The sequence below is a fragment of the Dipodomys spectabilis genome, unplaced genomic scaffold, assembly GCF_019054845.1.
Source record: "Dipodomys spectabilis isolate Male_0828 unplaced genomic scaffold, ASM1905484v1 ptg000108l, whole genome shotgun sequence".
Classification (NCBI taxonomy): Eukaryota; Metazoa; Chordata; class Mammalia; order Rodentia; family Heteromyidae; genus Dipodomys; species Dipodomys spectabilis.
The window spans coordinates 17,901,902-17,916,849 of NW_024870785.1; the positions used below are offsets into that span (position 1 = coordinate 17,901,902).

Sequence of the window (14,948 nt, forward strand, 5' to 3'; positions counted from 1 at the left end):
TATTTTTCAGAATCTGATGCTTAAGGCCTATATAGGTACCAAGTGCCTTAAGCCCAGATTTTCAAACTAATTGGTACCCTGTTAACATTTATCTGAAAGGAGCAAAAATTAAACATTTTCTTTGGCTTAAGGAATTAAATACATTGCCCTCTTTCCAGTGGCTTGATGCTAGGAAGATGATCGAGGATGGAAGATTGCTTTTGCTATTAGTGGCAAGTGCTAGGGTGACTGTGGAAACTTGAGAACGAGACAGAGAAATGCTGATGGATATGAAGGTGGACACAGGCTAAATAGTGACCTGACCTAGGTAATGAGGTAGTTAAAATTATCAAAAAGATTTACGTTCTTCCAGTTGAGCCACAGCTCCACTTCTGGCTTTTTGGTGGTTAACTGGAGATATGAGACTCATGAACTTTCCTGCCCAGGCTGGCTTCATACGTCAGTCTTCAGATCTTAGCCTCCTGAGTAGTAGGATTTCAGGCATGAGGCATCAACACCAGGACTTTCTTTAATTTTTTTAGTTGTGAAGTTATATGAAGTTTTTATTTTAATTCTGTTACTGATGATGGTGTCCTGTTTACTAATTACTGTGTGTCCAAGTTTTGTTTACTCAGAATGACAATATTATTTTCATTACTTTTTGGTAGTTATGACAAGTTGTTTTATATAAAGCTGTATCTTAAAAAAAAAAATCTTGGTGCCAGCCTGTGTTTTTGTTAAAATTGGCCTTATTCCAGCAAACTACTACTGTGCAAGTTAGAGTTTATGATGTGTGACTCTATTTTTTGTTTAGTTGCTAAAACTCATCTTAGACATTTTTCTTCAAAGCATTTATCAGTTTCAGCCACTGTTGGATCCTTTTTTCCCCAGTGCCTCAGAATAAAAGACACATTATTCTAACTAATCTGAATTCCATGTGTTTTAATTAAATTGTTTAGATTGCATAGCTTTTAGTTTTTCTATTCAGATCGTCCAACAGGCTAACTACCTGTTCTTAGCCTTGGCCTTAAATCTCTTCTCCACCAAATTCTCCATCAATGTGGGTTGGGAGTGACCCCTTAAAGCTTCAGGCAGAGGGCTATAAGAAAAGAATTAGTGCTTTTTATTTCCTTTTCCATGTATTAGGCCCACTAAAAAGAATGTAACACATGTAGTAGCTTATTTTCATTTTCAAAGAAGGCATTGAAGAGCTCATGACACTCATTGCCTACGTGGCTTTGAAAAGGCTTATTAAAAACATTCCACTGTGGTTCCAAATCCTTTTAGTCTTTCCACAAGCAATAGAGCAGCAGCTGCCTGGGCAGCAGCGCTGGGGATCACCCTGAGCACCCCGGCTTCACAGTGAGGTCCTCACCTCATGTTCATCTCTGTTTTCCTTGTAGTTACCGCTGTGATGATTTCGTGGTTAATGACACCAAGCTGGGACTAGTACAGAAAGTCAGAGAACACTTACAGAACTTGGAAAAGTAAGTAGTTGGTCTTTGGAAGGATAAGAGGATGCAGTGGGTTGGATGGGTTATTTAAAATTGTTGGGTGGGGGCTGGGAAGGTGGCTCAGTGGTAGAGCGCTTGCCTTGCATGCCTGAGGCCCTGGGTTCGATTCCTCAGCACCACATAAGCAAAAAAATAAAAATAAAATTGTTGGGTGAGTTCTATAACTTTAGCATGTTTAAGTGGGATTGAAATGTTATCAAGCCTTGGTGTTGATGTATGAAATTTGCTTATAAGCTATATCATAAGCTATAGGGCCCCAGAGCCTGTTTTTTAGGTACCACTCACAAATTTAGAAGCTAGTCAGTGTATCTGCAAGGGGAATTTTGAGAGTGGAAAGAAAGAGCAGAAAAAGATAAAATCTATTTATGAAGTTACTTTTGGTATTCAAAAATCTCTTGTCAAATATATTATTAGATCTGCCTAGAAAGATTAAGGAAAATTAGGTTTAAATACCATACTATATAGCACAGGATCACAGTTTTTTCACTTCATTTTTTTTTGTCAGGGTTAGCACATACAATTTGAAATTATAAAGAGGTGTGAATGCTTTGTGATCATAAAGAAGTTGAAAAATTTATGTGAATATTTTTCTTGCTAAGCCAAATTGCTTATTCAGATAAAAGCCACTGGACTTCAAATTAAAGCAATAAACTAAATCAAATAGCAATAGCCTTTGAGCCTAAAGAGATAGAAGCGTGGCTCTGGAATGATTGCTTGCGCAGTGAAATCTGTGTAAATCACTTCACATCAGGTGCCATCTAAGTTATTTTTGCCAGTTGATGCATAGAAAGTTGGATGGGTGAGAACCCACCCAAAGCAGGCCACCTTGGGTCAGCTTAGAGCCAGCATAGCATTCAGCCAATACCAAGCCACTGTGCAGTGTCTGCTCACCAGGCTTTTATGCACTGCCTGGCCAGATTATAGGGCTGATAAAGGAAGATGCCAATTAAAACTCTTTGGGGTCAAGTACTTTTGTCATCTTGGGCATTTTCTGTTTTAATTAGAGTCCCATGTATGTAGGATTAGAGACAGAGGCATCATACGAATCTAAATATTCATTTTGCTGCAGTCACTCATGATAAACTGTGAAGGAGTAGAGTCCCGAGGAAGTTTGTGTAGGAACACCTACACCACTGTAAAGAATTTCCGCCTGTAATCCTAGCTACTCAGGAGGCTGAGATCTGAGGATCACAATTCAAAGCCAGCCCAGGCAGAAAAGTCTGTGAAAGGGCTGGGAAGGTGGCTCAGTGGTAAAGCGCTTGCCTTGCAAGCCTGAGGCCCTGGGTTCGATTCCTCAGCACCACATACGCAAAAAGAAAAGAAAAAAGCCAGAAGTGGTGCTGTGGCTCAAGTGGTAGAGCGCTAGCCTTGAGCTGAAGAGCTGAGGGACAGCGCCCAGGCCCAGAGTTCAGGCCCCACAACCGGACCCTCCCCCCCCCCCCCAAAAAAAAAAAAAAAAGAAAAGTCTGTGAGACTCTTATCTCCAATAAACCATTAGAAAACTGGAAGTGGTGCTGTGGCTCAAGCAGTAGAGTGCTCGCCTTGAGCTGAAGAGCACAGGGACAGCACCCAGGCCCAGAGTTCAAGCCCCACAACTGACAGAAAAAAAAAAAAAAAAAGAATTTCCATGCTTGCTTCTGTTGGGGAAGTTAAGTAGCTACCAGAATGTTTTCTCTGCCTCTGAGAAAGCCTGCTCTATTAATCCAGATTAAGTTGTTCAGACCTAAATTAAAGAAAACAGAGGGCCTTCCAAAATGTGTGTTTATAATACATGGGGTGGGAATATCTGGCCCTTGAGTTGTATAAGGCCTGAAAAGTCATTTGGTACTTGATGAGACAGACATGGCTTCCTGTTGTCTTTTTGTATTGAGGATTAGGTATGGCCCTCCAGTGGTACTATAAATATCCAAAAGGTCCTTGGCAGAACAAGGTCCCAGCCTTACTAGGAACTATTCTTTCTGTTGACTACTCCATCAGGTAAAAGGTGTCACATATACCTTCTGCTTGTAGTCTGTGTCCTCTGATGTTTCACAGACTTAGGCTTTAATGGAGCAGCTGTGGGATCTATGATTACACTTGTGTTTTTTGTATGCAGCACCAGGGTGATGGGTGCAGCAGGAGGAACCTGAGGTGATGGGGGAGTTTCCTGATTTGCTTTCTCTAACGCTGTAGCCACTTGAGCATTTAAAAAGCTGTACATGCCACTGACAAACTGAATTTTAAACTTCTGTTAAACTCAACTAAGTTTAAATAGCATATGTAGTGAACTAGTGGCTACCATAGTAGTGTGGATCTAGAAGAGTGTGTCAAGTGTGGATCTAGAAGAGTGTGTCATTTTGAAGGTGAAATGTAACAACTTTAGTTAAAAATCCCCAAGTGCATGATCATTAAGTAGTACAGACACTGTTGGCGATTCGACCTCTTCTCTTGAGAATTTTGTGAAGGAGTCTGTGGAATACTGTACTGTATGGAACTGGCCTGTTCATTTTGTAGTCTGAGAAAGACACAGTTCAGGAGACTATTTTAAAGATTTGAAGCAGCTGTCACTAGATTTGATGTTCCAAAGACACTGTAGTTCATGTGGAAATTCTGGAAAGAAAAATAATTATGTCTTTACATTGGATTAGTTTGGTACCTTTAGAAATTGGGAAAGAATGGGCTGGGGAAGGTGGCTCAGTGGTAGAGTGCTTGCCTTGCATGCATGAGACCCTGAGTTCGATTCCTCAGCACCACATAAATAGAAAACGCCGAGGGACAGGACCCAGGCCCAGAGTTCAAGCCCCATGACCAACCAAAAAAAAAAAAAAAAGGTGGGAAAGAATTGACAGACTTAAAAGTCTGTGTTTAATAATAATTTTGTACTTCAGATTAATTCTCCTGATACATAGTAATTTTAGAGTGATCTTTTGGAAATAGGAATAACTTTCTGATTAAGTTTAAGTAAAGTATCTTCCATCAAGAAGAAAATTTGAATTCAAGGTTTCTAACCTAGTAAAGACTTGTTTTAGAATATTCTTTAGCGTATAACTGATCCAGATAAATTTATATATGCCTATATTCCCATAGTTTTCATTCCTGTCGGCTGATATCATAATCTAATAAAACACATGATTGAAAAATGGCACCTTTTCCAAATTAAGAAAGAAGTAACATATGATTTGAGGCTGTTAAATGTTACCCAGGGGAATGGGTCCTCTCATTTTCAAAACTTGACGATTAATTAGGCAGACAGAAGGTGGTGGGGAGGGCGTATCCTGCATCTACCACCGGCTTTGCAGGGGGCAGCACACAACCCTGCCACGGGGTGGAGGGCAGGGGTTGAGGAGCAATGAGGTTTCTTGTTTAAACTGCAAAAACTTGTAGGTCTGCCAGGTCACTTGACAGCCTGATGAAGCAGGCAAGGACACCAAGAACAGCTTGAGTTTATTCTTTAGCCTACGCTGTAGGATGTGTATATTAATGCCTTTTTGGACAATCTGTTTGTGTTTTAATAGCTCGGCTTTCACAGCTGACAGGCACAGGAAAAGAAAACTTTTGGAAAACTCATCACTAAACAGCAAGTTATTAAAAGTAAATGTAAGTAATTATATTCAAGGATAAGAATTAGTTTAGGTCAAATGACTATTTTGTTAGAACTCTTCTTCGCATTTACTGTTACCTGTTGTGTGAACCATTAAATTTGTCTGTGCCTTGACTTGGCGTGTTAGAACTGTTAGCTGCTGGGCTGGGAAGGTAGCTCAGTGGTAGAGCACTTGCCTTGCATGCCTGAGGCCCTGGGTTCGATTCCTCAGCACCACATAAGCAAAAAGAAAAAAGCCAGAAGTGGCGCTGTGGCTCAAGTGGTAGAGCGCTAGCCTTGAGCTGAAGAGCTGAGGGACAGCACCCAGGCCCAGAGCTCAGGCCCCACGACCAGACCAAAAAAAAAAAAAAAAAAAAAACTGTTAGCTGCTGTAAGTCCTGTCAGCATTGCTACTATGCCCCTTCTGGTACCTTAGAAAGCAGGTCACACTCAGTACCTACCATACATCTCAGCACTTGTCTTGGGGATCCTGGCTTCCTTCTGTGAAAGATCCCTAGTGTTAAATTCTAGGCTTTGAATTTGTGATGTTTTCTTTCTTGGACCTTCATTGATAAAACTTCGCATAAAAGAAAACATATTCTCATTCGGGAAACCATAATAGATGGCAGGATAGTAAAATATTTTGAAATGGACCTATCTTTTTGCCCTGCATTTGCTCCTTGTTGCCATGCCGTATTTGGACATGTACTCAGTGAGAGTCTTATTTTTGTGGAAGTAGGCTGAGTGCTGGTGGCTTGTGCCTGTAATCATAGCTACTTAGGAGAATGAGAGCTGAGGATTATGGTTCAAAGCCAGCCTGGGCAGGAAAGTCTCTTTATCTTGAATTAACCACCAAAAAAAAAAAACCCCAACAACAACCAGGAAATGGAGCTGTGGCTCCAGTGGAAGAACTCTAGCCTTGAGCAAAAGCAACTTAGGGATGGCACCCAGGTCCTGAGCTCAAACCCCAGGACTGGTACACGCAAATAAATTGTGTGGAACAAACACCTAAAGAGCTCTTGTGGCCACCTGAGCAATGGGCAGAGCTGCTTTGGATTGTATTGGTAGCTTGTTCCTTGTGTAGTGTTCAGACATCATGATATCCATGGTCCATTCATAGAACTAAGCAGACTAACTGAGACCTCAGTCTTTAGAAGTCCGGGTACTTTTTTTTTTTTTACAGTTTATATCCCACTACTAAGAAAACAGACATTTATTTTTCTGTTTTTCCCCCTTTGTGTTATATAATTCATGGTTTTGTGATATTTGCCAAGGCTGTTTCCTCATAATCTTCCAATATGATACTCCCATTTAGCTCAAAAATGCCTTGTAAAAACAGCCATGTGCTCATACAGAGACTAGAGAGCGTGTTGGAAATATTCACTGGACAGATTGGCTTGGTGCTGGAGTTTCAAGAGGCCTTTGCTTTCACTTTGATGTTTGAAACAGCCTTCCCTTGCATTGCTGGTGCCTCATTCTATTTTACAGGGAAGTACCACTGCCATTTGTGCGACTGGCCTTCGGAATTTGGGCAACACGTGTTTCATGAATGCCATTCTTCAGTCACTCAGGTAACATACAGCAGAGCTTATGTACTGACATTACAGGTTAAGAGCAAAGGCTTTGGATTCAGATCTTGTCTCTGCCACAAATGCTAGTTTTATTTCTTGGAGAAATTTACCTTAATGCCGTGTGCCTTCCTTTCCTCATGAGTAAAATTGGTTCCTACCTCTTGGGTAGTTGAGAAGATTAAACAATATAATTTGTCTAAAGTGCTTTGAGCAATATTGAATGATAACAACTGTTATTTTTATTTCCTATGGCTTCTTGAATAGACTAGAGAAGGAATCAGACTTTTTTCTTTAAAAGAGAGACACTGAGATCTGAGGATTGCAGTTTGAAACCAGCCTGGGTAGGAAAGTCCATGAGATTGTTGTCTCCAATTAACTACCAGCAAACCAGAAGTGGAGATGTGGCTCAAACTGGTAGAGTGCCTAGCAAGTGTGAGCACCTGACTTCAAACCCCAGTACTGACAAAAAAGGAAAAGCTCCCTGGCTGTGGGCCTCTAGATTTCAGGGAACCTAGTTCAGAGAGCTTAAGTCTTCAGCATAAGGTCACATGCTTTTAGAAGAACCTGAAAGATGTAAAATAAGTAGTAATGAAATAGTCAATAGGACTGACTTCTGCAGAAGAAGTGATCTTGGCAGTTTTGTACTTTTAAAAGGCATTAAAAGCTAGAGTTAATTAACCTGACCACATCACATTGCAAATAAGCAACAGAGCTGAACTTCATGTCTTCGATTACCTATGCTTGCTCAAAGTGGTAAGGATTCTAGTTACTCCTTAGTCTTCCTCATGATTTTGGATAGTGTATGGAAGTAATATGTTTGGGTTTACAGGTGGTTTTTGTTTGAGGAAATGATTTTTATCGAGTACCTAGAAACAGGCACCCTGAAAAGAGAAGCTGGTGACAGCCTCTAGGAATGTTGAAGCATTTTGAAGGGTAGTTCTTTGTTCATTCCTACAAACTATATCTTAGAGTGAATGAGCCAAAATAAAGAAACTCAGTGAAAGAGGTTATAAGACAGAGATCACACTTTAAAATGCATATGGAGATTTCATAGGATTTCTATACCATCCTTTTAAATTCTCCTCTTTAAAAAAATGTATTTCCTTCTTTTAAAATAGCAACATTGAGCAGTTTTGCTGTTACTTCAAAGAACTGCCTGCTGTCGAGTTAAGGAATGGAAAGACAGCAGGAAGGCGGACATACCACACCAGGAGCCAAGGGGACAACAATGTGTGAGTTACCAGAACGTGTCCTTTCTGCTTAACGGGCTTGGGATTTTTCTTGCTTGAATTAATAGGCACATTTTTAAAAAGCTCTTCTAAATGTGTGCAAGTTAGATGGCAATTATAATCTTAATTGTTGGAATTCTATTTACTATAACAGAAAGAATAAGTTTAACGTTCTACTTGAGTCTGAAGATTCGAACATTCTAGAATTGACATGTACATAGTAGAATTCTAAGTGTATGTTTAAACATACACTTAGTTCATCTGAATTGGTTTGTTTGATAGTGTTAGGCAAACCTGTCTTGGCTAATTAGTGCTTTATTATCTGTATGTATTTAATGGTTTTCCTCTTTGTTCATCCCTCTCTGTGCAGCCAACTCCCACTCATTCTGTGTTGTATGTGTTTGTGTGTGTGGCAGCACTGGGGTTTGACAAGGGACTCATGTTCGCTAGGTAGGTTCTCTACTACTGAGCCATGCCCCAGCCCTTTTATGGGTTATTTTTGTGGCCTTGTGTAACTTTCCACCTGGAAGTGTCTGGACCAAGATCCTCATGTTTATCGCTTCCCATCGTAGCTGGGATGGCAGGTACATGCTATCACACACAGCTTCTTTTCTTTGAGGTGGAGTCTCATGGACTCAAACCTTTCTGTTTGGGCTGTCCTAGAACCATCATAGTCTTCTGCTTCCCTTCTAGGATGGAAGGCATATGCCATCCAGTTACTGGTTCAGAATAGGTCTTTCAGACTTCTTTTCCCAGGCTGGTCTCAAACCATGATCGTTTTGATCCCAGCCTTCTGTGTAGCTAGGTTTACAGGCATGGACCACCACTGCCCCAGCCTGAGGACCACTTTATATAATCAGACACTGCCCTGTGTTGGTGGCTGAGGAAGAGGAGCATAGAACATGTTAGAATGGTGATCATCCTGGATGGAGCCTCCCTATGGGGATCCTTTCAAGCCAGGCAGAGGTGGGGTTGGGATGACCTGACCTAGGTTCAGTGGAGGGCCTTTCCTTCTACAGCAGCATCCTATGGGATGAGCTGGAGAGGAGGTGTTGGCTGAGGGGTAGATAGCAGTTAGGAAGGAGGGGTGGCAGGGTTATTGGTGCTTGACTCATCAGTCACTTAGGGATTAGTTACGAGTGCAGCAGAATTTCCCTCAGACAGATACAGGCAGAAAAGGAATTCATAGAAGGGCTAGTGGATGGAAATCGGGTCTGGAGCCTGTTCCCCAGCTGCATTCACCCGTAGAACTGTCCTGTGAGGACGAAAGGATGCTGCTGCCCCAGGGCACAGCACGGTACTGCAGTGCTGCTTTTGCTGCTGCCGCTGTCTGTCTATGGATGCTCTTTGCCTTGCTTCTGTGTCACCATTGTTTCAAGTGGACAGAACCAGGCTCCATGTCTGTGCTCTGACTGCGAGGGGGCCTGACAAAACAGTTCTGCCTCCCACCGGGGACTCTTAAGGGAGGGACCTCTCCAAATGTAGGAAGAGAGGTCAGGGGCCGGGAGGCCATGTGACCTGTATCGCAGGCACCTACTGGATTACAAGGCTTGAGAGAGAATATAGCGATGCTCGGAGATATACCTGTCGAGTGAGTGTCCAAGAGCGTGGGACTTAGATGGACAGATACGGAAATTGAACTTGAAGCATATCAGTTTAACTACATGAGCAGAAAGTCACAATTTGCAGTGGCTTACTCCTATTTTTTTTTTTTCCCTCACGTAAAAGTAAGAGGTTATGATTGCAGCCTAGTCTCAAAAAGTTCAGGCTCCTTCTAGCTTTATGTTGCAGTAGCGCGAGGTGAGGTTCTCCCCGACATAGTCCCAGATAGTGATGGAGCTCCACGTTAGAGCCTCATTCCAGAAACTAGAAAGGAGGATCAACGGGCTTAAGCATTTGGCTTAAAAATTAGCCAGTGCTTTGTTGTTTCCGTGTGCTTATTTTAAATTCAGTATACAAATATGAAAGTACTTTGCATACTTGCAGTTAACCATATAAAAAATGAGTTTTGCCAGTTTAAAAAAAAAACAACCCTTAGTTTTGCCAATAAATTACTGCTGTTTATATGAGCTTTTCTGGGGAGGTAGGGAGGGATTTGGGGAGGGGCAGAGGGTATAGGTTCTGGGACTTGAACTCAGGGCCTCAAGCTCTTGCTCAGATTTACTCTACCACCTGAGTAATATCTGCACTTCTGGCTTTTTTTTTCTGGTTCATTGGAGGTAAGAGTCTGAAGGATTTGTCTGCCTGGGCTGATTCAGGTGTGACCCACCAGTGCCCAGCTATATGGGCTTTTGAGATGATCTTAGTGGTCAAACTTAGTTCAGAAAAGGCTTATGTTTTAATTTTTTATTACATATTTTAGACAATGTAAGATTATGTTAAGGGTATAATTCTTTATTCTTTCCTAGGTCTTTGGTAGAAGAGTTTAGAAAGACACTCTGTGCTTTGTGGCAAGGTAACCAGACTGCATTTAGTCCAGAGTCCTTGTTCTATGTTGTTTGGAAGATCATGCCGAATTTCAGGTGAGTGTTGAAAATATTGAGTCTCTATACCACTTCTACAATTCTTGATAAAGTGGTGGTGTTCCAAGTATGCTGATTAAACAAATAACGTTTATTTAAGTAAAGTCCTTCTACATAGCTTATGTATGCCAGGAAAACATATTGGATATTTTCCCTTGATTTGCTTGAAAGTCTTTCAAAGAATAATTGCTGTCATACATTCCTAAACTAAAGAATCCAGATGAAATCAGTAGAAACCCAGGGTGTTATGCTCACTGTTCTGAGGAGCTGAGTTACACTTAGAAAGTAGCTGTGCCCTGTCCTCGTGTGGCGGGCAAGTGACTGTTACCTGTGTTTGCTCTCTGCAAGTGCTGTCAGGAGTTCTACCTTACCAAGCGTGGATTCAGCTCAGAGCAGACAGTGCATGGTGGCAGATTTGAGTCCTGTGAATTGAGTAACAATTCTTAACTGCTTATATATAATCCTTTGGTTAAACATAGCACACTGTAGTAAAACCTGGCAATTATTCCTGAAAAGATTGTTGCTAGTAAAAGGAAATGTTTAAAAAGTAACAGCTTTAAAAGTAACAGCTTCAGGAAGTGGTGCTGTGGCTCAAGTGGTAGGGCTTGAGCTGAAGAGCTGAGGGACAGTGCCCAGGCCCAGAGTTCAAGCCCCATGACCGACCAAACAACAACGACAACACACAGCTTCCAAGGACCAAATTTGTTGCTTTGCTGAAAAATATAGCCTTGAGAATCTGACAGTGACCGACTTCATTCTGGTCTTCAGAGGATTATTTAAAAGCTTGGTTTGTTTTGAGGTAGGGAGCTAGCTTCTACTAGGGTTTGAAATCAAGGCTTTGCACTTGCAAGGCAGGCAGTCCACCACTGGAGCTATGCTCTTGTCCTTTTTTGCTTTAGTTGTTTTTTTCTGAGTAACATTTATGCTTGTGCCTACCTGATCGCAGTTTCCCTAGTAGCAAAGATAACAGGTGAGAACCACTGTGCCAATGTCCTAGTCTTTGCTCTGAAGAAACCTTTTATGTGTCATACCTTGTATCTCCTTTTGGGATAGACTTAAAAGAATTTTAGAATTTCTTGACTCTAAGGAAAAGTGGAATGATAGTTCAGATATTAAAATCAGGTTTGGATGTCAATATATATATGCATATATATATATATATAAATATATATATAAAATATTTGTCAGTTATGCAGCTTAAACTTACACCCTAGGCCCTGTCCTTGAGGTTTTTTTGCCCTATCAATTTGAGCCACAGCGCCACTTCAGTTTTTGAGTGGTAAAGTGGAGATAAGAGTCTTACTTGCCTTTCCTGCCTTGACTGGCTTTGAACTTTGGTCCTCAGTTCTCAGCCCCCTGAGTAGCTAGGATTACAGGTATGAGCCACTGGTACCTGGCTTTATACAAGATTTCTAACATATAATTATTATTGGCAGGAATTAGGGTTCTCTAGTAGGATAGTTTTTGTGTACTGAATGTCTACTGTGAGGCAGGCACTGAGTATTTTAAATCTGGTGTTAAGTAAAAAACCAGCAACAATAAAATACCAGCCATGCAAGAAATGTTGTCCCCATTAGAGGAGTCAAAGGTGAGAGAACAATTTGTTCACCGTTCCATGCCTAAACCACATGTTTGTAGTTAGTTCGTAATAGCCATGTTGGCAGTAATTGATTCCCCGGCCTTGAGCTGAGGCCTGCTACATCACTCTGTTCTCCTTGGCCCAAGGGTGGCCAAGGTCCTGCACTCCTGAATGTTTGGAAACATTATTATGCCTTCTCCCTTAACTCTAAATCTTCCGCATCCTGCCCTTTCTAGTTTCTGTAGCCCAGCTGTGAGCAGCGTAGTTTTTAGATGCTTAAGTTACATCTTTTACTGTTCTTACCAATGAAAGGGGGGAAAAAAAACATTTAGAAAAGAAAACCAGGTTGAGGAATTTACATGGCACCTCTGGGGAGCGTTCAGATATACACCAGCTCTTAAATTTCCATAGTCACTGCTGAGAAGGTGCTTTTATATTCTTATCTGGGCTTTCTTCTAATTGTGTAATAATTGAGATTCTTCCCCATTTTCATGTAATCAAAGGTGTTTTTTTTTTCTTTGTTAAAGATCCAGATCTTGAGATTAAATCACAGGCACAGTTTTAGTGCAGTCACTGCTCAGCACCCAGGTGTGAAGCTGGGAGGTGGGGCTTAACGATTAGGTATGCAGGTAAGATTCTTAGAACATGCCCATGTAGAGGCACAATGAGTCTGGAGTTGTATTTCTATTTATCAGCCCAAGTCAATTGTTTTTCTTTACATTTGAAGAGCCCATTTTCCTTGATTAATGTCCAACAGAGTCTGGGGAACTTGATCCCCTGGCATGAAAATGAGGACTCTGAGTAGATGGAGGTGTTCCTGCTTCTGTATACATGCTGTACTTCCATGATTGTGGGACAAGGGTACCCTTAATTATAGTATAGTAAATAGCTTTGTGTACAGAAGTGAAAGCTACTTTTCCCCCCACTCTAATCTAAGCCAGTTACAAAATTTTCCAACAGACACGGTGCACTTAACAACTTATGGCTCATCCTACACCTTTGTCTTCCCTTTGTCTTCTTAATTGGCTAATTAATTGTTTTGAACTCAAAGCTCAAGCCTTACACTTACTTGCTGGATGAGTGCTCTACCACTTGATTCACACTCTCCCAGCTCTTTGTGTTGGTTATTTTTGAGGTAGGCTCTCATTTTATGCCCAGGCCAGCTTGAACTTTCCCAGCCACTGGGATGACAAAGTCATGTGCCACTATGCCTCGCTATTGGTTGACATGGGGTCTTGTGAATTTTTTTTTTTTTTTTTTTTGGGCCTGGGCTGTCTGCAAATTGTGATCCCCTAATCTCTGCCTCTAACATAGCTAGTCTTAGGCCACCTTGCCTGTCTTAAAGTTTATTTATTTTTGTCGGTACTGGGGCTTGAACTCAGGGCCTGGACACAGTCCCTGAGCTTATGTGCAACTTTCTTTTTGGGTAAAGTTTAGTTTTTATATTATTATTATTATTATTACTACTACTACTACTACTATTATTAGCCAGTCCTAGGGCTTGAACTCAGAGCCTGCACACTGTCCCTGAGCTGCTTTTGCTTAAGGCTGGTACTCTACCACTTGAGCCACAGCACTACTTCTAGCTTTTTCTGTTTATATGGTGTTGAGGAATCAAATCCAGGGCCTCATACATGCTAGGCAAGCACTCTACCACTAAGTCACATTCCCAGCCCAAGTTTATTTTTTAAATAGGCAAAATACATATTGTTTGAACTTCATAAGATTCTTTAAAAAATACACATAAAATGCATTTTTTATTTTACCATTATTTCTATTTTCTAGATGCAATTGTAGTTACTAGTTTTCAGTACTTATTCTTTTTTCAGTGATAGTTTGTGTATATATAAGAGCCCCTTACCAATGGTTATATGGCTTGTTTCTAATCTTTATTTCAGGCAGTCTGCTGTGAACGGTCTTAATATAAATGTAGGGATCTGGGCTGGGAAGTTGGCTCAGTGGTAGAGCACTTGCCTTGCATGCATAAGGCCTTGGGTTCGATTCCTCAGCACCACATAAGCAGAAAAAAAAAAAGCTGGAAGTGGCGCTGTAGCTCAAGTGGTAGAGTGCCTGCCTTGAGCTGAAGAGCAGAGGGACAGCGCCCAGGCCCAGAGTTCAGGCCCCACGACTGGACCAAAAAAAAAAATGTAGGGATCTAAAAGAAAGGTCTGGGTCAGAGTATATGGGCTTTTTGTAGCTTCAAAACAATTTTTTTTTTTTTTTTCTTTTGTGGGTTGTGGGGCTTGAACTCTGGGCCTGGGCGCTGTCCCTCTGCTCTTCAGCTCAAGGCGGGCACTCTACCACTTGAGCCACAGCACCACTTCTGGCTTTTTCTGTTTATGTGGTGCTGAGGAATTGAACCTAGGGCTTCATGCATGCAAGACAAGCCCTCTACCACTGAGCCACCTTCCCAGCCCTTCAAAACTCTTATTAGCCTTCATTCTCCCTCACTTTCTTGAGCATGGTATTACCCTGTCACATGGCATCTTTGCATGTTTTATGTGTCTGCCTGCTAATATGTGTCTTGCCATCCCTCTCTCTCTTTAGGGGGGAGAAGAGCTTGTTGTTTGGGATTGCACTCGGCCGTGTGCTTTGCAGGGCAAACACCCCACCATACTTTGGCCACACACCTGTCTCCCCATCTCTATCTTTAGGATCCACCTGATGCTAAGATTCCAGAAAAACTTCTTAATGTATCACCTATATGCAATTTATAATTTCATGAGTAACTTGATTTATTTACCTTGACCTCCCTCAACAGAGCTTTTAATTATCAGTTGTTTTTTTGTTGGTCATGGGGCTTGAACTCAGTGACTGGGCACTGTCCCTGAGATCTATCACTCAAGGCTAGCTCTCTACCACTTTGAACCACAGCTCCACTTCGGTTTTCTGGGGATTAATTGGAGATAAGAATCTCACAGACTTTTTTTGCCTAGGTTGGCTTTGAACCATGATCCTCAGATCTCAGCTTCCTGAGTAGCTAGGATTACAGGCA

At 41.5% G+C, this 14,948-nt stretch overlaps 1 protein-coding gene across 1 annotated transcript in view; it reads left to right on the forward strand.

Moving 5' to 3' along the window:
- Usp3 (ubiquitin specific peptidase 3) overlaps positions 1-14,948 on the forward strand; it is a 78,391-nt gene that overhangs the window by 43,899 nt on the left and 19,544 nt on the right. The window contains exons 4-8 of the mRNA XM_042687839.1: positions 1,383-1,466; positions 4,988-5,069; positions 6,541-6,623; positions 7,742-7,855; positions 10,261-10,374. Coding sequence (XP_042543773.1) covers positions 1,383-1,466; positions 4,988-5,069; positions 6,541-6,623; positions 7,742-7,855; positions 10,261-10,374 — 477 coding nt within the window. The remainder of the gene's footprint in view (positions 1-1,382; positions 1,467-4,987; positions 5,070-6,540; positions 6,624-7,741; positions 7,856-10,260; positions 10,375-14,948) is intronic.